This window comes from Chiloscyllium punctatum, chromosome 38 (genome assembly GCF_047496795.1).
Source record: "Chiloscyllium punctatum isolate Juve2018m chromosome 38, sChiPun1.3, whole genome shotgun sequence".
Lineage (NCBI taxonomy): Eukaryota > Metazoa > Chordata > Chondrichthyes > Orectolobiformes > Hemiscylliidae > Chiloscyllium > Chiloscyllium punctatum.
In genome coordinates, this window is record NC_092776.1 from 59,508,767 (window position 1) to 59,530,894 (window position 22,128).

General features: G+C 40.4%; 1 protein-coding gene across 1 annotated transcript in view; it reads right to left on the bottom strand.

The window, feature by feature from the left end:
• Window positions 1–22,128, bottom strand: part of herc4 (HECT and RLD domain containing E3 ubiquitin protein ligase 4) — a 110,929-nt gene that overhangs the window by 70,413 nt on the left and 18,388 nt on the right. The window contains 6 exon segments of the mRNA XM_072557971.1: window positions 2,997–3,073; window positions 4,758–4,918; window positions 7,659–7,789; window positions 11,970–12,061; window positions 16,840–17,061; window positions 19,963–20,039. Of these exon segments, the coding sequence (XP_072414072.1) occupies window positions 2,997–3,073; window positions 4,758–4,918; window positions 7,659–7,789; window positions 11,970–12,061; window positions 16,840–17,061; window positions 19,963–20,039 (760 nt within the window).

Consider the following 22,128-nt stretch of genomic DNA (forward strand, 5'->3'; position numbering starts at 1 on the left):
TTAAGTATAAGTGCTGAGGAAGCTGAATAGATAAGCTGAAATGGACAGACTACACCCTAGAGTTCTGAAGGAGATAACTGAGGAGATTGTAGAGGAATTGGTAATGATCTTTCAGGAATCATTGCAGTCAGGGAGGGTAAGACGACTTGTAAATGGCTAACGTAATACTCCTGTTTAAGAAGGGAGACAGACAGAAGACAGGCAGACAGAAAACAGGACACTAAACATCGGTTAGCATGATCTCAGTCATTCGTAAGATTTTAAGAGTTTATTATTAAGGACTATACAGAGTGGGCACAAAGAAAGGCCTATACAGAGTGGGCACAGAGAAGACATTTCAACTAGGAGGGGAGACTAGGACCCGAGGGCACAGTCTCAGTGTGAGGGGACAACCCTTTAGAACTGAGATGAGGAGAAATTTCTTTAGCTAGAAGGTGGTGAATCGGGGAACTCATTGGCACAAGAGGGCTATGGACACCAAGTTATTGAATGTATTGAAGGCAGAGACAGTTAAATTCTTGGTTAGTAAGGGAATCATGGTTTACGGGGAGAAGGCAGTAGAATGGGATAGAGAAACATAAGCCATGCTCGAATGTTGGAGCAGACTTAGAGTCTTAGAGATGTACAGCATGGAAACACACCCTTCAGTCCAACTCGTCCATGCCGACCAGATATCCCAACCCAATGTAGTCCCACCTGCCAGCAGCCGGCCGATATCCCTCCAAACACTTCCCATTCACATACCCATCCAGATGCCTTTCAAATGTTGCAATTGTACAAGCCTCCACCACTTCCTCTGGCAGCTTATTCCATACACATACCAAATGGCCTAAGTCTGCTTCTTTATCTTACAGCCAACACTTTGAAAAAAAGGTTAATGATAGACAGTCAACATTGCTTGTCAAGGGCAAGACATGTCTGACAAATTTGAGTTTTTTTGATCAAGTGGATGAGGGTAGTGTGGTGGATGCCATATATTTGGACTTTCAAAAAGCATTTGGAATGGTGCCATGTGGAAGCTTAGTTAGCAAATTAGAAATGTTTGGGTAGAATGGATTAGAAATTTGGCCAAAAGTTAGGAGATGAAGCCAGGTATAGATGGGCATTTCTCAGATTGGAGACAAGTTGTATGTGCCTGTTCCCTAGGGGTCAATGTTGGGATACTTGCTTTTTCTAATTTATACAGATGATTTGGAGATGGTGTTGAGCACAAAAATCTCTAAACTTACAGATATGCTAATCTTGGAGAATCGTGAAATAGACAGTGACTTCAGGAGGGCACTGACAAGTTGGCCAAGTAGGCAGATAATTAGCAGATGAATTTCGATGTAGAAAAGTGAGATGTATTGCATTATGGGGGAAGGAACACAGCTAATACAGGCTCAATGGTACAACTTTGAAGGCAGCACAGGAGCAGAGGGACCATGGGGTTCACATACATGATTTGCTGATGGTGGCCAAGAAAATTCAAACAGTTAAGGCGGCTCATGGGAGCTTTGGATTTATTAACAGAGATACTGAGAATAAAGGGAAGGAAATGAAGCTACACCATCACAAATCATCTGTCAGGCTACACTGGGATTACTGTGTTCAATTCAGTGCATGTTGTTTAAGGATGAATATTAAAGTTCCAGAGAAAGTGCAAAGGAAATTACTCGAATGATACCAGCAATGAGGGATTTTAGATACAAAGAAAGATTAGAGAAATTGGGCTTATTCTCTTTGCAGTGGAGAAGATTAAGGGATGGCTTAATTGAGTCACTCAAAATTATGAACAATTTTGACAGGGTAAAGAGGAGACTAGAACATAGGACATAGAACAGTACAGCACAGTACAGGCCCTTCGGGCCACAATGTTGTGCTGAGCATTTATCTTAGATTAAGATTAGCATGTGTTTGTTCAGCAGTCACTTATATGTCCCTAATGTTTTTGTATTTGATGGTTTGTCTGTAACTTGGGGGTCGCAGTTTCAAAAATGTCAGCAAGAGCGCGTGGAGTGAGGTAAGCAGAAACTTCATTATTCAGAGATTTCTCAGGATTTAGAATGAGTTGCCTGGGGAAGTGGTGGAGGTGGATTCCATAGGAGGTTTCAAAAGAGCTGGGAGATTTTGAAGTGATGAATTTAGAGAGTTGCAAAGGGCTGCTAACTGGGATGAGCTGGGAAGTTCTTTCAGGAGCTGGGATTGTCACGGTGGGTCAAATGGCCTCCTTCAGTACGTTAAAGTTCTATGATTCAGTTAAAAGTATGCGAGATGATCACTGCACAGTACTATGCCCAGTCATCACAAATGTTCTCACAGATCAGTGTCAATACACAATCTTACTCCACAGTAACCTGAAACAATGGTTCAAAAAGGAAGAATGAGAGAGGGAGAGTGCAAGCATAAGAGAAAAGAAAAAAATGAGGACGGAGCGAGTGTAAGACAGACCACATGGGGTTGAGAGCATGAGAGCGCATGCGCGTTATTCAGCTTGAGAACGGTATATTAGAAGGCATATTCTTTCTTCATTTATCTAAGATTACAGTACCTAACAATTATTTTTGACACAAAAATCAAACTCTCAATGCATCAGCTCCATCCCCCCTTCACGCTTCAGTCATCTTCAGAGTGCTGCTAAAATATATGCATTGAGCTTATTTTTTTCTATCAAGTACAGGAATTCAAGGAGAGCTGAAACACCTGCGAAATCAGTGGTGCAACACTCAAAGTTACCATTGTCTGCACCTTATCGTGCAAAATATACAGGCAGCCCCTGGGCTATGGTAGATGTCATTCAGAAACCCATTTGTATGCAAGTTCGAATACATTGCAGGACAACAAAGAATTTTTTCTTTAAGTACAAGAAATATTTGTATGTCAGATCTTTAAAAGTACACTCCTGTATGAGGTTATAGTCGTAAGTACAGGCATTTTTAAATTAGACATTTTAAATCTGCATCTTATTCAACTTCAGATCAAGACAGGAAATTACCCTGACCTCTCAATTTCATTACCTGCAAACTGTAACAATGTGCGAAACTTTGATCACCTCCAGAGAAAATTCTTTTAACATAATAATTGTTTTTGGCATCTAGAACAATGGAAACAAGTCATTAGGTTGCACCATTTGCTATAATATTGAATAAAGTTGCATGCATTTATATTCTCAATAGAAGGGACTACTATATTCAGGAGCATAGCTAATGACAAATGGTTTATTATTATTGAAATCATTTACATTGCCTGCTCACATTTTAATATAATACAGTTAGGATATTATCTTAGCATAGCACATGAGGACCCAGCAGTAGATGTGATCGATATGGACTTCAGTAAGGCTTTCGACAAGGTTCCCCATGGGAGACTGGTGAGCAAAGTTAGGAATACAGGGAGAACTTGCCATTTGGATACAGAACTGGCTCAAAGGTAGAAGACAGAGGAGTGGAGGGTTCTTTTTCAGACTGGAGGCCTGTGACCAGTGGAGTTCCACAAGGATCAGTGCTCGGTCCTCTACTTTTCATCATTTATATAAATGCTTTGGATATGAGCAGAAGAGGTATAGTTAGTAGGTGTGCTGATGACACCAAAATTGGAAGTGTAGTGGAAAGCGAAGAAGGGGATCTTGATCAGGTTGGCCAATGGGCTGAAAAGTGGCAGATCGAGTTTAATGTGAGGTGCTGCATTTTGGGAAAGCAAATCTTAACAGGAATTATACACTTAATGGTAAGGATCTGGGGAGTGTTGCTGAACAAAGACACCTTGGAGTGCAGGTTCACAGCTCCTTGAAAGTGGAGTCGCAGGTAGATAGGATAGTGAAGAAGACGTTTGGTATACTTTCCTTTATTGGTCAGAGTATTGAGTACAGGAGTTGGGAGGTCATGTTGCGGCTGTACAGGACATTGGTTAGGCCACTGTTGGAATATTGCGTGCAATTTTGGGCTCCTCCTTATCAGAGAGATGTTGTGAAACTTGAAAGGGTTCAGAAAAGATTTACAAGGATGTTGCCAGGGTTGGAGGATTTGAGCTATAGAGAGAGGTTGAATAGGCCGGGGCTGATTTCCCTGGAGCGTCGGAGGCTGAGGGGTGACCTTATAGAGGTTTACAAAGTCATGAGGGGCATACATAGGATAAATAGACAAAGTCTTTTCCCTGGGGTGGGGAGTCCAGAGGGCATAGGTTTAGGGTGAGGGGGAAAGATATAAAAAAGAACTAAGAGGCAACATTTTCACTGAGGGTGGTAAGTGTATGGAATGAGCTGCCAGAGGAAATGGGGGAGGCTGGTACAATTGCAACATTTAAGAGGCATCTGGATGGGTATATGCATAGGAAGGGTTTGGAGAGATATGGGCCAGGTGCTGGCAAGTGGGACTAGATTGGGTTGGAATATCTGGTCGGCATGGACGAGTTGGACTGAAGGGTCTGTTTCCATGCTGCACATCTCTATGACTCTATGTCTGAATAGAGCTTTGGAAACAAACAACTGCATTTTAAATCTTTTGCAAGTTGAAGTAGTCATTGCTGGAATGGAAATTCAACAGAGTTTGCTTAAGAAGTTTAACAGTATAGCTCTAGATTTACATCTAGCTTGGAGTTAGTCGACTGCAGCTATTTAGAAAGACATTAACAGAAGTCAATAATATTAGAATCACAGACAAGTTAAAAGAAATCCAGTCATTAGAACTCAGAACAGAGCACTACTGAGATTGGTGATTCAAAATAAGTCATGAAATTTTACAGAAATTCCACAGAATTTATACACATATACTGACACCTACTGATAATTGGTAAAAATTGTCCACCATGAGGAACCCATGCTCCTTTCACCGCACAGGGGCTTTTTCTGTTATTTGTAGACCCAGTTCCCAGTTGGCCATTTCCTCCAAGACCAAATGAATACACCTTTCCAGATGAGGTAACAAATGCTAGTGTGTGCTGCCTTTTACAAAAAAAAGATAATATTGAAGTCAATTCCTTTTTAAGTCACAATATGTAAAACTATAGATCTTTGTCAGGGCCAATGATTTTCAAGAATTTTTGCTGGACAGAACCTCAGAATCTTTGCCAGTACTCTGAACATCAATTTTATCAACACTCCTTCAAAATAAACATTTCAAAAGCACACAGAATTATGATAATCCTAAAACACAAATTCCACAGGAGATTGAGGTGTGGGTGGTAAAGATCATTTTCACTGGGCTACAAAATGTTTGAGGAGACTATCCAACATTTTGCACAACCGACTTTAATCTTCCTCCAAATGGAGTTATACTGTAAACGGAAGAACCTTGGGAAAAGTTGATGTGCAGAGAGATCTGGGAGTTCAGGTCCATTGTACCCTGAAAGTGGCTGCACAGGTGGATAGAGTGGTCACGAAAGCATAAGGTATACTCGCCGTCATTGGACGGGGTATCGAATATAGAAGCTGGCTGGTCATGTTAAAATACAAGACTTGGATTCGGCCGCATTTAGAACATGGTTTACAGTTCTAGTCGCCACATTACCAAAAGGATGTGGATGCTTTGGAAAGAGTGCAGAGAAGGTTTACAAGGATGTTGCCTGGTATGGAAGGTGCTACTTATGAAGAGAGGTTGAGTAGGTTCATTAGAGAAAAAGAGATTGAGGTCTACAAAATCATGAAAGGTATAGACAGGGTAGATAGAGATAAGCTTTTTCCCAGGGTGAGGGTTTCAATAACGAGAGGTCACTCATTCAAGTTAAGAGGTGAAAAGTTTAAAGGGGGATATACACGCAGCAAGTACTTTACACAGAGGGTGGTAGGTGCCTGGAACGCTTTGCCAGGAGGGGTAGCAGAGGCAGGCACGGTAGATTCATTTAAGTTATCTCTGGACAGATGCAGGAGGTGGTGGGGAGCAGAGGGATACAGATCTTTAAGATTTGGATGATAGATTTAGACAGTGGATTTGGATTAGCTCAGGCTTGGAGTGCCGAAGGGCCTGTTCCTGGGCTGTAAATTTTCTTTGTTCTTTGTTCAAAATCAGTTGACTGCCAATTTGATTAGGTTAGTCACATTTTACTAGGCTACTGGATGCAGGTTTGCTTGCTGAGCTGGAAGGTTAATTTCCAGATGTTTCGTTTCCCTACCAGGTAACATCTTCAGTGGGCTTCCAGGCGAAGCACTGCTGATAATTCCTGCTTTCTATTTATATGTTTGGGTTTCTTCGGGTTGGTGATGTCGTTGCCTGTTCTTTTTCTCAGAGGATGGTAGATGGGGTCGAACTCGATGTGTTTGTTGATAGAGTTCCAGTTGGAATGCTGTGCTTCTAGGAATTCTCGTGCATGACTCTGTTTGGCTCGTCTTAGGATGGTTGTGTTGTCCCAGTCGAAGTGGTGTCCTTCCTCATCCGTATGTGAGGATACTAGTGAGAGTGGGTCATGTCGTTTTGTGGCTAGTTGATGTTCATATATCCTGGTGGCTAGTTTTCTGCCTGTTTGTCCAATGTAGTATTTGTTACAGTTCTTGCACGGTATATTGTAAATGATATGAGTTTTGCTTGTCTGTGTAGGGTAATTCAAGTTCATTAGCTGGTGTTTTAGTGTGTTGGTGGGTTTGTGGGCTTACCATGATGCCAAGGGGTCTGCACAGTCTGGCAGTCATTTCAGAGATGTCTTTGATGTAGGGGAGAGTGGCTAGGGTTTCTGGACGTCCTTACATACAGATAAGGAAGGACACTGCTTCGACTGGGACAACACATCCATCCTAAGACAAGCCAAACAGAGACGTGCATGAGAATTCCTAAAAACACGGCATTCCAACCGGAACTCTATCAACAAACACAGAATTAGACCCCCATCTACCATCCCCTGAGAAAAAGAACGGGAAGTGACTTCACCACAGGAAATATCACTACCACAGGAAATGACATCACCAATCCAAAGACACCCAAACATATAAATAAAAAGCAGGAATTATCAGCAGTGCTTCGAATGGAGGCCCACTGAAGATGTTACCTAGTACGGTGACAAAAAAACTGGAAATGAACCTTCCAGCTCAGCAAGCAAACCTACATCCAGTACCTCAACCTGAGCTACAAATCATCTCAAAACTCGTTACTAGGCTACTGTCGAGTCAATGAGGGTGTCTGAAACCCTCATGGTCGCTAGCCTTTCATCTGCTCAAAATGCCCAAAGTACAGCTTAAGAATTTAATACTGAAGTGAACTGAAGCAGGGAAGTAGGCAAAACAATTTAACAAATAATACTCAGAACATTTCACCATGACAACATCATGTGACTAGTTGAATGGCCAATATCAACATGATGGTCCAATTCAATCATAACTGAACTTCAAGAAAGATGTACATAACTGCATGAATAAAATAAATAGGAAAAGCTTGGTTCTGGTAAGATATCTGGGAAACTGAAGCACAAAACTGTAGATCTGTCTCGGAAAGCTCCATCAGGTTTTGTTGGAAAATGCAAAGCAGTAGATTTTCTCAAGAATATTCTCAACTGCTGGATTTGTGACCTAGAAGAAAAACCATTTCTTCAACTCTTTCTGGCTTTCAAAATCAAACAGAAACAAAATGATGCAGTGCTTGCATCTGCAAGTATCATATAATTTTTCCTGCTCCATTATATAAACTTGACTAAAAAAGGTTTAGCAAAATCAAATTAAGTTCAATACACTATGCCATCTAACAAAACGGGATACCAACCTTCCACATGCAATCTGTGTTATTACATATCCCATCAATTCAAAGACTTTTCTTGGATTTATTTCATGATTTGTGCTGTTATGCCCCAATTGGCCATAGCCTCCAGCACCAAATGTAAATACTCCACCTTCCTGCAGGCAAATATATTTGAATTACAATTACAGTGAACCAGTAGCAATCAATCATAAGAAAAAAGCTGAACAGTCCCTTGAATCAATTCCTTCATTCAAAAGATGCTAGCAATGACATACCTGAACTCAAATTTGCTGCCCTATCCTCTATTCCCAGTTTTAAAACCCCAAGTTTATAAATAAGATTCAGTCTTAGGATATGGATCTTGTTGGGCCAGCATTTATTGGCCATCCTTAAAAGCGCTTCGGAAAGTGAGTTGTGTTATTGAATTGCTGCAGTCTTTTGGTGTGCCCAGTGCTGTTTGGGAAAGAATTCCAGGACTTTGACCCAGAGACAGGAAAGAAACAGCAATATATTTCCATGTCAGGATGGTGAGTGATTTGGATGAGAATCTACAGGTAATTGTGTTCTCTTGCATTCTTACCCTTGTTCTTATAGATGGAAGTGGTCATGGGTTTTGTGGGCACTGCCTCGGGAGCCTTGGCAAATGTCTACAGTGCATTTTATAGATGGCACAAACTGTTGCCACAAAACATTAGTGATATAGGGAGTGAATGTTTGGGAATATGGTGCTAATAAAGGTTGCTTTGTTCTTCATGATGTCAAGCTTGAGTGTGTCCGGAGCTCTACTTCTCCAAGCAAATGGGGAGCATTCTATCACACATCCTGACTTGCTTGTAGATGGTGTAAATGTTTTGGGGGAGTCAGAAGGTATAGTTACTCACTGCAGGATTCCTAGCTTCTGACCTGCCCTGCAGCCACAGTATTTAAATTTAAATGGCACATACAGTTTTGTTTTTGGTATATGATAACCCAAAGGATATTGATTTTGGGGAATTTAGCAATCGTAATATCATTAAGTACCAAGGGGCGATAGCCAAATTCTCTCTTGAAGGAGATTATTGCCTTGCACTTATGTGGTATGAATGTTACTTGCCATTTGTCAGTCCAAGCCTATATTTCACCAAGGTTTTATTGCATTTGGACAGGGACTGCTTCAGCGGTGATCTCAACTTTGAAAATGCAGAGCAACTGAGCACCCATTGCCCTCACGAGTAGAAAATTCCAATAGACTCTTCGAGTGAACAGTATCATTGAACTAAAACGTAGAAGTAGGAATAGGTCATTCAGTCCTTGAGTTTCTTCATTCAATGAGATGACTGATCTCCAACAACTTCAATAGTGACCTCCCTTCCTCCTTGCATCACATCCTCCCTCCACCACCACCAATCTATTAGACTCTTGGTTAATCTGTCAATTTCAGATTCAAAATTAAAAGTCAGCTCAGCATAAAATGCTGTTTTCAGAAGAGCTTTGCAAAGTTCCATCAACCTTTGCATGGAACAGTTCTTTCTAACTTCATCCCAAAAGACCTGGTCCTAAATTTTAGATCGATCATCCTAACCAGAGACTCCCTAGCAAACATATCTTGTTTTTTTTTAACTACTCAAAGTGCCAATTACAGCTACTCCTACAAGCAACTGCTGTGTAATATCCACCATTTCATTATGCAGAATTCAACCGTAACCCTTCAAACTCCTCCACTGCCCTCAACTTTTCTCTCCAGAGGAAATCTCTGTACAGCTTTTCAGCTCCAATCAGATGGCTAGCATTCTTTTCTAAATTTCACTGTTTACTGCAAAATATTCTTAGCCTGTTTATTACATTTGAGAGTCCAGTCCCTCACCAACATGGTAGACTCTTTAGTGCCCTATCATGCCAATGAACTTGTCATTTAATCCTATTTATTTGCACATTATTTTAGTCTATCAAGTTACAGCTACATACTAACAGCAGAATGGCCATTCAAGTCTTTAAACAAAACATTTGTGAATTTGTGCTTCACTGGTAAGCCAGCAAAAACCTTTATTGTCAATCCCTAATTGTCCTCAAAACGTTCGGGATGAGCTGCCTTTTTGAATACTTCGGTCCAAAATGGGTGTATATCCATTTTGGATGTGGGTTTGCTCGTTGAGCTGAAAAGTTCATTTCCAAACGTTTCGTTACCTTATTAGGTAACATCTTCAGTGGACCTCATGTGAAGCAATGCTGAAAATTCCTGCTTTCTATTTATATGTTTGGGTTTCTTTAGGTTGGTGATGTCATTTCCTGTGGTGAATTCACTTCATGTTCCTTTTCTCAGGGGGTGGTAGATGGAGTCTAACTCGATGTGTTTGTTGATAGGGTTCCAGTTGGAATGCCATGCTTCTAGGATTCTCCTGTGTATCTGTTTGGCTAGTCCTAGGATGGTTGTGTTGTCCCAGTCGAAATGGTGTCCTTCCTTATCCGTATGTGAGTATACTCGTCAGAGATGGTCATGTCTTTTTGTGGCTAGATGGTGTTCATGTTTCCTGCCTGTTTGTCCAATGTAATATTTGTTACAGTCCTTGCACGGTATTTTGTAAATGACTTTATAGTTTTGCTCATTGTCTGTATAGGGTCTTTAAAGTTCATTAGCTGCTGTTTTAGTGTGTTGGTTGGTTTGTGGGCTACCATGATGCCAAGGGGTCTGTGTAGTCTGGCAGTCATTTCAGAGATGTCTTTGATGCAGGGGAGAGTGGCTAGGGTTTCTGGACGTGTCTTGTCTGCTTGTTTGGATTTGTTGCTGAGAAACCAGCAGACTGTGTTCATTGGGTACTCATTCTTTTTGAATACACGGTATAGGTGATTTTCTTCTGCTCTGCGTCGTTCCTCTGTGTTGCAGTGTGTGGTGGCTCATTGAAATAATGTTCTGATGCTTCGTTTGTGGGTGTTGGGATGATTGCTTCTATAGTTCAATATTTGGTCTGTTTGTGTTGTTTTTCTGTAGACGCTGGTTTGAAGTTCCCCAATGGCTGTTCGCTCTACTGTGACATCTAGAAATGGCAGTTTGTTGTTGTTTTCCTCCTCTTTAATACCCTTAATGGCATAAAATTCACTATTGATGGTCTTGAAGGTTTCCTCTAACTTGTTTTGTTACATGATGACAAAGGTGTCATCCACGTAGCAGACCCAGAGTTTGGGTTGGATGGTTGGCAGAGCTGTTTGCTCAAGTCTCTGCATTACTGCCTCTGCTAAGAATCCTGATATTGGAGATCCCATGGGTGTTCCATTGGTTTGTCTGTAGGTTTTGTTGTTGAAGGTGAAGTGGGTCGGAAGACTGACTTCGAAAACATGAAACCAGACGGATCCAACACACCACGCTTCTGCGGATTACCCAAAATTAACAAACCAGGAGCCCCCCTTAGACCAGAGTCTCGTTACCTGGAACGCCAACTTACAGATTGGCCAAGGAGCTACACAAAAGACAAACACTTAATAAAGGACTCACACCTCTCCATCCACTCCACCCAAGAATTCCTGAAGACCAAAGACACTAGGATAGAAGAGGATGAGATAATGGTCTCCTTTGATGTAACAGCCCTGTTTACTTCAATCAACATTAGCCTCGCCAAGGAAACACTGACGACACTATTAGAACAAGGAGATTATCATCATGCTCGTGGACCTATGCCTTACCACCCACCTCTCCTTCAACAACAGGAAGTGAATTCACCACAGGAAATAAGATCACCACAGGAAATGACATTACCAACCCAAAGAAACCCAAACATATAAATCGAAAGCAGGAATTTTCAGCATTGCTTCGCATGAGGTCCACTGAAGGTGTTACCTAGTAAGGTAACGAAACATCTGAAAATGAACTTTTCAGCTCAGTGAGCAAACCTACATCCAAAACCTCAACCTGAGCTACAGATCTTCTCAAAACTCGCTGTATGTCCATCTACAGTGCTATTAGCAGGGAAATTTCAGAATTCTACATACCAGATGAATGTTCCAAGGTGGTGGATGTGATGCTGATCAAGCAGGCAGATTTAGGTGGAGTAATAAGGCAGCTATTAAGAGATATTGCCAACATTGCCACAATGGGTTTGGACAATGAAGGGTATCAGGGTATGGCAGAAAATCTTAATTACTTTATTGATCTACAAATTTTATTACTATTCATTAGTTTTCCAATTAGTGTTGTCCACATCACAGAAATAACAAATCCACTTAAGCACTTTGATACTCAGACAGAAATCCAACAGCAACTTTGTTCGCTTGACTTTGAAGCAGCAAATTTACAACATGTACAAATCTATTGAAGGATATTTGATCCCTTGAGTTCGTACCAAGGTAAAATAACCCGAGCCCTACCTTTGTAAGAGCAGCAGTATGATCTTCACCACAGCAAACATAGACAATCTTCTGTGTTCGAAGAGATTTCAACAGAGCAGGAACATATCTGTCTGGGATCAAAATTGATGTTAAGTAAGAAGTTTGAACAGGATAGAGAGCTCTGCTGCATGTAATTATAATTTAGTAAATCAGAAATTTGATAATATAATACCTAATTTGATAATAAAATCTAACATACGAGAATATACGCTACACAGAGCTTTAAATGGTCTGCAGCTGGTCTATGTTGCCAAACACTTCAATGTTTACTTAAATGCACTCAAATCATATTCTTGCCTACCTTAGTACAATACTGCAAGTTCTGATATTCCATGTCTTTAGGATACCGGATTGAGAAAACATCCAAGTCAAAGAACAAGCACAGAGTTGCTTTGAGATCTATTGCCTACACACCTATCAGTTCACTTTCAATTTGAGTCAGTTCGTCAATGCCATGTGCTCAGTAATTATTAAGCTTAACTGTTTAAATCAGAATTAGTCCAACATTCAGAAACTAGAAGAAATAAGCTAACTCAACTGTCAAAAAATGCATTTACATATACTACAAAGAAAACGCAAATGGAAAATTTGTTTTCCTTCGAAGCAGTTAGATTGATCTAGCATTTTTGTTGTTAAAAAATATTTCTGCTCATTGATATTTATCTATCAAGTAATAAGGTTAATTGAGAATGATCTTGTGACTGTAACATGGAGGTTTACTTAGGATTGATTCCAGCAGAAAAAAAAACAATATTCAATCGTTATCCGAGACATGCTTTAGAAATTCATAGTGATTTCAGTACATGAAACAGAAAATTGGTCGGCCCTTTGAGCTTGCACCACCTGATCATGCAATTTCAGTACCCCACTTTTGCTTCTCTTCATTGTCCTTTAGCTTCAAGGATCATGTTCAGCCCCTCTTGAATATATCTAATGAACTGGCCCCAACAGCTTTCTGTGGGAGAATTCCAAAGCTTCACAACTCAGTGAAGAAATTCTTCCTCACTTCAGTCCTGAATGGCTTACCCCTTATTCTTCGGCTCCTAGTTCGAGACTTCCCCAACATTGGGAACATTCTTCCAGCATTTAGCCTGTCCAGTCTCATCAGAATTTTATATGTTCCTATTAGATTCCCCCCCACCCCGTTCTTCTAAATTCCAGTACAAACCCAGTTAACCTAGTCTTCCTTCATATGTCAGTCCTACTATCCCAGGAATCAGTCTGGTGAACATTTGCTGGACCCCTTCAATAGCAAGCATGTTCTTCCTCAGACAAGGAGACCAAAACTGCACACAATACTCAAGGTGTGGCCTCATCAATGCCTTGTTTAACTGCAGCAAGACATCCCTATTCCGAAACTGATCCTCTTGCTATGACTGCCAGCATGCTATTTGCTTTCCTCACTGCCTGCTGAACCTGCATGCCAACCTTCAGCGACTGTTTCACCATGACACACAGATCTCGTTACACCTCACCTTTTCCTTAATTGCCACCATTCAGATAATAATCTGCCTTCCTGTTTTTGCCATCACAGCTGATGACCTCAAATTTATCTACATTTGCCAAGTATCTGCCCACTCAGCCAACCTGCCCAAGTCACCCTATAGCCTCTTAGCATGTTCCTCACTGCCATCCAGCTTATCTGCAAATTTGAAGATATTTCATTCAACCCCTTCATCTGAATTATTTAAGTATATATTTGATCACCTTTGTCCGAAAAGTTAGTGTATACATTTGAACCCTGCAAAATACCACTTGTTGCTGCATGTCACTTTGAAAAGGACCCTTGTATTCCAACTCTTTGTCTCCTGTCTGCCAACCAGTTCTCTACCCATGTCAATACATTACTTCCAAAACTCTTGCGTGGAACCTTGTCAAAAGCCTTTTGAAAATCTCGAAACACAACATCTGCGTGTCTGCATGGGTTTCCTCCGGGTGCTCTGGTTTCCTCCCACAGTCCAAAGATGTGCAGGTCAGGTGAATTGGCCATGCTAAATTGCCAATTGTGCTAGGTGAAGGGGTTTGGGTGGGTTGCGCTTTGGCAGGTTGGTGTGGACTTGTTGGGCCGAAGGGCCGGTTTCCACAGTGAGTAATCTAATCTAATCTACTGATTCACCCTTGTCCACACTACTGGCCACATTCTCAAAAAATTCTGGCAGATTTGTTAAGCATGATTTCCCTTTAGTGAATCCATGCTGACTTGGACTGATTCTGTCACCACATCCCAAATGGTCAGTCATTACAAACCTTAATGAGCGACTCCAGCATTCTCCCCACTATCGATATCAGGCTAACCGGCCTATAATTCCCTCTCCTTTTTTAAACAAGTGGGTTTACATTAGCTACCCTCCAAGTCCATTTTTCCAGAGTCTACAGAATACAGGAAAATCATAACCAATACTTCTGCTATTTCTAGGGCTTCTTCCTGAAGTACTCTGGGATGTAGAGCATCAGGCCCCAGGGACTTATCGGGTTTTAATCCCAACAATTTCCCCAATACCATTTCCTGACTAATAAGAATATCCTTCAGTTCCAGAGTGCTGGCAGGTGGGACTAGATTGGATTGGGATATCTGGTCGGCATGGACAAGTTGGACCAAAGGGTCTGTTTCTGTGCTGTATATCTCTATGACTCTGACTCTAACAGGATCTTGATTCGATGGGCCAATGGGCCAAGGAGTGGCAGATGGAGTTTAATTTAGATAAATATGAGGTGCTGCATTTTGGAAAGGACTTATACACTCAATGGTAAGGTCCTGGGGAATATTGTTGAACAAAGAGACCTTGGAGTGCAGGTTCATAGTTCTTTGAAAGTAGAGTCTCAGTTGGATAGGATAGCGAAGGCAGTATTTTGCATGCTTTCTTTTATTGGTGAGAACATTCAGTATAGAAGTTGAGATATCATGTTGTGGCTGTACTGGACATTGGTTAGGTCACTTTTGGAACATAGTGTGCAATTCTGGTCTCCCTCCTATCAGAAGAATGTTGTGAAACTTGACAGGATTCAGAAAAGATTTACAAGGATGTCACCAGAGTTGGAGGGTTTGAGTTATAGGAAGAGGCTGAATAGGCTGGGGCTATTTTACCTGAAGTGTCAGAGGCTGATGGGTGATCAGGTTTATAAAATCATGAGGGGTATGGTTAGAGTAAATAGACAAGGTCTTTTCCCTGGGTTGGGGGGATTCTAGAACTAGAAGGCATAGACTTAGGGTAAGATTTAAAAGGGACGTAAGGGACAACCTTTTCACGCAAAGGGTGGTGCATCTATGAAATGAGCTGCCAGAGGAAGTGGAGGAGGCTGGAACAAATAACATTTAAATGGCATCTGGATGGGTATATGAATAGAAAGGATTGAGAGAGATATGGGCCAAGTGCTGGCAAATGGGACTAGATTAATTCAGCATGTCTGGTCTGGACAAGTTGGACTGAAGGGTCTGTTTCTGTGCTGTACATCTCTATGTCTCTAATCTTCCTCCACTGCATTGCTACAAGGTTGGTTAGTCCAGTCAATATGCAGATAGAAATCACCCACAATAACTCCTGCATCCTTACTATGCACATTTCTAATTTCCTAAAAGATGCTATCCCATATATCATAAGACACTGTAGCAGTGGCCAGGCCATTGAGCTCAAGTCTGCTTGACCATTCAATCATGACTCATGTTTCTCAACCCCATTCTTCTGCTTTCTTCCCGTAAGCCTTGACCCCCCTTGATACTCAGGAACCTCTCAGTCTTAAATGTACTCATGACCTGGCCTCCACAGCCTTCCAAGGTCATTAATTTTGTAAATTCCACTCTCTGGCTGCAGAAGTTTCTCCTTATCTCCTTTCTAAAATGTCTTTCCTTTACTCTAAGGCTGTGTTCTTAGGTCCTAGTCTGTCCTACCAATGGAAAGATTTTCTCAATATCTACTCTGTCCAGGCCATTCAGTATTCTGTAAACTTCAATTAGATCCCTACTCATCCTCAGAATCTTACAGAGCCTCAGAAGTACATCCCTGCTTTTATATTCAAGTCCTCTCAAAACAAATGCTATCATTGCATTTGCCTTTCTAACTACTGACACAACCTGCAAGTTTATCTTGAGAGAATCCTGGACTAGAATTCCCCAAGTCTCTTTGCACTTCAGATTTCTGAATTTTCTCTCCATTTAGAAAATAGTCCATGCCTCTATTCTTCCTACCAAAGTGCATGAGCTCACACTTTTCCACATTGTACTCCATCTGCCACTTCTGTGCCCACATTTGACAACGCCCCAACCTCAACTCTTGTTTGGTGGTCTGTACATAACTCCCACCAACATTTTTTTCCCTTTGGTGTTCTGCAGCTCCACTCATGCAGATTCCATGTTGTCCTCCCTTATTATTGAGTGTATCTCCTTAACCTGCAATGCTACCTCACTTCCCTTCCCTTTCCACCTATCTTTCTTCAAAGTTGAATACCCCTGGATGTTGCGCTCCCATCTTTGGTCACCTTTGAGACAGTTCTCCATTATCCCAATTACATCATATTTATTAGGAACTGTTTATGCAGTTAATTCATCCACCTTATTATCAATGTTCCTCACATTGAGACACAGAGCCTTCAGGCTGGTTTTTTTGGACATTTAGATGCTGATGAAATCATAAGGGCCTCATATGCACCCACAGGAGCAATATAAATACAAAATTCACAAGTCTAAAATGGCAGAAGGGAATATAAAAATATAACTACCATTTCATCGGCAATCTCTTATTTAACCGGCCTTAATTCAACACACTACAATAAAATCTCCATTGAGATTTCCCTCTGATTTTTCACCTATAATTCTGTCTGCTTTTATATTTGTTGCTGATTTCTAATTACTCACCATGCTCATCATTCAAGCCAAGCTGGCCAAATTTGTTGCATCCCCAACCAAACACAGCCCCTGAGAGTGAGACTGCAAAACTGTGCGCTCCACCTGCTGCAATCTGAACAAAAGGAACACCATTTAAAGATCTAACAGGTTGCGGTGATGGCTGGTTTCCAATATCTTGACCTAATCCCAGTTGCCCATTCTTATTTTGTCCCCATGAGAAAACTTGACTTCCTGAAAGACAGTTTGCAAAAAAAAATTAAGAGAAAATACAATAAATTGAGAAAATTTGAGACACAATAACATTTTTCTTTTTGCTGAAGCATACACTTCAGTTAAACAAGGCTACAATACTGCCATTTATTTTTAAAATTTCAAACAATATTCTCTGATTTCTACCTGTAGCATCTGGTACTTGAAATACTTGTGGCAATGGTGCAAAAATTAAAACTAAACAAAACACTGTAGCTACTAGAAATCTGAAACAGAAACTGTTCTGAACAATCAAGAGGTCTGGCAAAATGTGTGGAGAGAGAAAACGGAGGTGACATTTCAGATCTGTGACCGATCATCAAAGACTGATATTCAACTTTTCAGTGAGTCAAGATGAGCAATAAAAGCTGGCCTTGCCAGCTAAGCTCACATGCCAAACAAATATATGTAAAAAAAAGGCTGTGATAGACTTTGAACACTGAAGAAATGACAGCAATTTTAGAATACAGTGGGAAGGTGGAATTGAAACGCATCAGCCATGGTTATTTAATGGTAGAACTGCCTCACAGAACTGAAATGTCCACTCCTGCTCTCAATGTTTCTTAACCATAAGATACTGGAGTAGAATTAGGCCATTCGACCCATTAAATCTTCTCCACCATTAGATCATGGTGGCTTATGTCTTTCTTAAAACCAATCATCTGCCTTCTCTCCATAACCCTCGATTCCTTAAATAATCAAGAACCTATCTATCGCCGTTTTAAATATATTCAATAACTTGACCTCCATTATGGTCTTCTATGGCAATGGATTCTACAGACCCCCCCAGCCTCTAGTTGAGGAAATTTCTCATCTCAGTTCTAAAGGCTGTGCCCTCGGGTCCTAGCCTCTCCAACGGATGCAAATATCATCTTTTTGTCCACTCTATCCAGGTCTTTCAATATCCTCTAAGTTTCAAGCAGATTCCCTTTCATCCTTCTAAACTCCATACAGTACAGACCCACAGCCCTCAACCACTCCTCACATGGCAAGCCCTTCATCGCAAGATCATTCTTGTAAACCTTCTCTGCACCCCTTCCAACACAAGCACATCCTTCCTTAGATATGGGGCCCAAAACTGCTCACAATATTCCAAACACTGTCTGAACAGAGCCTTATATAGGCCCAACAGTATATCCTTGCTCTTGTATTCTAGGCCTCTTGAAATGAATGCTGACATTGCATTTGCCTTCCTGACTGCCAACTGAATTTGGATGTGACCTTATGAGAATCTTGAACTGATACTCAAGTCCCTTTGTGCTTTTCCCCATTTAGAAATGCCTATATTCTTCCTGCCAAAGTACATAATTTCACTTTTCATTTGCCATTTGTTTAGCAACTCTCCTAGCATGTCCAAGCCCTCTGCAGCCTCCAGCTTTCACAACACTACCTGCCTCTCCACCCTTATGTTCTCAATTAGAAACACTGCCTTAAATTTAATGTGATCAAATAAAAACCAATAAGAAAAAAAGTGTAACTGACAAATTAACAGTTCAAGTTCCAATACTCTCTCACTATATTGTTAATTCTATTCTTTATAAATTATTTTTTAACACTTTAATATACTACCAAATTTATGATATTTATGAAGAATACTTTGAAGAAACTATTTAAACCTAAAATAGAAGCATGTTTACCTCCGCCACAATCTTCTACTATATTTTTCTTGCTTCTCTTTCCCTTCTACATCTCATCACACATCCTTTGGAACCACCTTAGGTTTCTTGCCACCGTCCCCTTTTCTATTTACCAAGTGTCATTTAATTAATTCTGCTCTCAAACCCATCACAGACATTCCACACTTTTTTTTTCAACAAATCATACGACCTCCTCACCCCAGTTACATATTCCTCCTGCATTCTCTTAAAAGCTGACTGCAACCTCCAAAGTTGGATGGTTGGGGTCAGAAGTTAAAATTTTAAAATTCTGAAAACCAACCTCAACTTGCCCACTTTTGACTTTAAAGGAGACAGGAAAAGGAGCTAATGCTTGTTGTAGATGCAGGTACAGTTCCAATATTTAAAAAGCATTTGGACAGATACATGAGTAGCGCTGAAAATGTGTTGCTGGAAAAGCGCAGCAGGCCAGGCAACATCCAAGGAACAGGAGAATCGACGTTTCGGGCATCAGCCCTTCTTCAGAGCTGATGCCCGAAACGTCGATTCTCCTGTTCGGTGGATGCTGCCTGGCCTGCTGCGCTTTTCCAGCAACACATTTTCAGCTCTGATCTCCAGCATCTGCGGTCCTCACTTCCTCCTCGAAGATACATGAATAGGAAAGGTTTCAAAAATATAGGCCAAATGTAGGCAAATGGGACTAGTATACTTTGGGAAAGCTGGGCAGCATGGATGAGTTGGACAGAAGGGTCTGTTTCTGTGCTGTATGACTAAGTACAAGACAAAACCTCTACAGTATGCAAACTAACTCAAATCGCACTAAATTCTTGCCTGAAAATCTACCTCCTCATCCCCATTCATCCAAGCAACCCACCCTTGTTAATATCCAGTCCATCATCTGTTTATCTAACCATAGATGCTACCTCAGCCTGTTGTGCACTTCAGCTATTTGGTTTTTAATTTCAGATTTCCTGTGTCCTTAGTACTTCTGCTCATGTTTTACAGTCATGTTCAAAAATACATGAAAATCCAGTAAATGATAGAATGGCACGAGGAGACAAATTAACAAATGGATCATGAATTCAATCTTGCAGGGATCTCAGTAGCTTTGTATCAGCTTTGATGGAAACCTAACAACTTTCTGGTATACATTCCAGTTGATACACACGTGTGAAGAGAAAACATCATTCAAGTGGAATGTACTACATAGCAAGTGAATATTTGACAAAGCATTTCTGTTTAAGGTCTCAACAAAATCTTTCCTTACCTTTTGACAATGCAAGGGAATGATGATAACCACAGGCCACCTGTGTTATCTGTACTTCTACTAAGGATTTTATATTCCTGAAAAAGTATAAATAAAACTAATGTCAAATTATTTACATTACCTACATTTTTGTAATATTCGTCAAAACACAAGGAGAGAGGAGGCAGCTATCTGGCTGAGAGTTAGGTACACAAATGCATGTTGCACACAAAAAAGTTTGGAAAACAAATTCAATTGAAAGGCTATGATACAGTAGTCATCTCAAAGACTTGGCCAAAGATTAGGTTCAGCTGACAGCTAAGTTTCCAAACTATAAAACCTTTAGAATGGAAAATAAAATTGAGCAAGCAGTAGCAACAATATTGATGAGACAATTAAAGCAGTGGAAAGAGAAAACTTCAGTAGGGGTGGCCAGACACTGGAAACTGCGCAAGTAGTACCAAGCAAAGATAAAGAAATTAAAGCTTTTGTCAAGAGATCTGATGATAGTCTCAGGAAATATACAAATACAGTATGAAGAAAGTAATATAATTATTATGGAAAACTTTTATTTTGTTATAGACTGGTCAAATCAGAACAGCTCAAATAACAAATGCAATTAATATTTACTCCGTATTCTGGACAGCATTATGTAGTAATAAGTTTTAGAATGAACCAAGAATGGGACAATTGTTATGATATTAGTTTTCAGGATAAGTAACGAGCCACACATTGACAAGCTGACTGCAAAAGAACATCTTACAAGTAGAAATCACAATCCAACTAAAATTATATCAGTTTTTTTAAAAAAAACATTAAGTGAATAAAATGCAAGTTGGGCTCTGGACAAACCTATGAACAATGAACTATTCAGGGAAGTTATGAGTATGGACAGACTCTAGGAAGTTTTGGAAGATTATAACCTCTATCACTGCTTCTGTGGTGCTTTTGATATTTTCTACCATGAAGAGAGATCCAAAACCACTGCCATTTCCTGACTTTTCAATTTATCTGGTCTCAGCCTTTATGGAAATCATATTTATTTTTGCTAATCTTTTTTTACATAGATTCATGGTATGGATTTTGCATCATTACAATAGATGCAGTGGAGGATAATGGAATATTTTCTTTATAAAAAAGCCAGGCATGGCAAAGTGTGCAGAGGTGACTATGCAAATCTTTGGAATTAGGCTATCAACCAATGTTCATAACTTCCATATGTGGAAGCAGGGAAATTTTGGAAATAAAAGGCAAGGTCAGAGTTAGGGCCAAGGAACGATGAGGAGGCATGTTGATTAAATTTTCCAGTTCGGGGTTAAAAGGGGAAACTGCACCCATTATGTACTGGCAAAAGAAGGGATAGTTACTGCCAAGGTGCCTACACACTGCACCCTGCAGCATTTTCTTACCTTTTTTTAATTGCCTCCTGGACCCAAAGTGATGGTTCCTGCTCTTCCGAGCCAAGGTTCTTTCTCACTAGTGTCCTACATCATCTTTGATTTTTAGGGCTACATGGCACTCCCTCCTTTTTCATCTTGTCTGCCTTTTGTAGATGTCAAATCCCTGAAATATTTAGTCCCTAGAATGCTACTACATTTCTGTTACAGCAATTAAATTAAATCTCTATTTATGCCATTAAATTGCTGATTTTGTTTATAAACAACATGTATTCAGTTAAAGCTCTTAATTTTAACATTCCCTGATGCATTATTACAGTTAAATGATTTGTCCTCTCCTGTAACACTCTGCTGATCTTTACCAATCACTGCACTCTTCAGTGGCCTGATTTTTCTTGTTGGATTCAGAATCGACCAATGCACCCCCAAACCACACCCAGCCACTTTCTAGTTTGAAGTTCTATCCACAGCTATATGATTGCTCAGGACCCAGTTAAATTGAGCCTGTTCCAACAAAATAGTTTCTTTTGATACTATTGGTACAAATGCCATATGAAATCAAAACCCTACTCTCTCACCAGTCAGAAACAACATTCAACTCTGATCCATTTGACCCTCTGTCAATTTGTACATAGTTAGGTATTTATTTATTTATGTTGAGGTTCGGTTTAGTCCTCAAACCCCCCTCTAAAGAACCTCATTCTAACCAAGTTGCTGATTCATATGAACCTTAACAAATGTACCTTCTCCCACACTCCAAGCTTTCCTATCATTGAAAGGAGATGTTTTT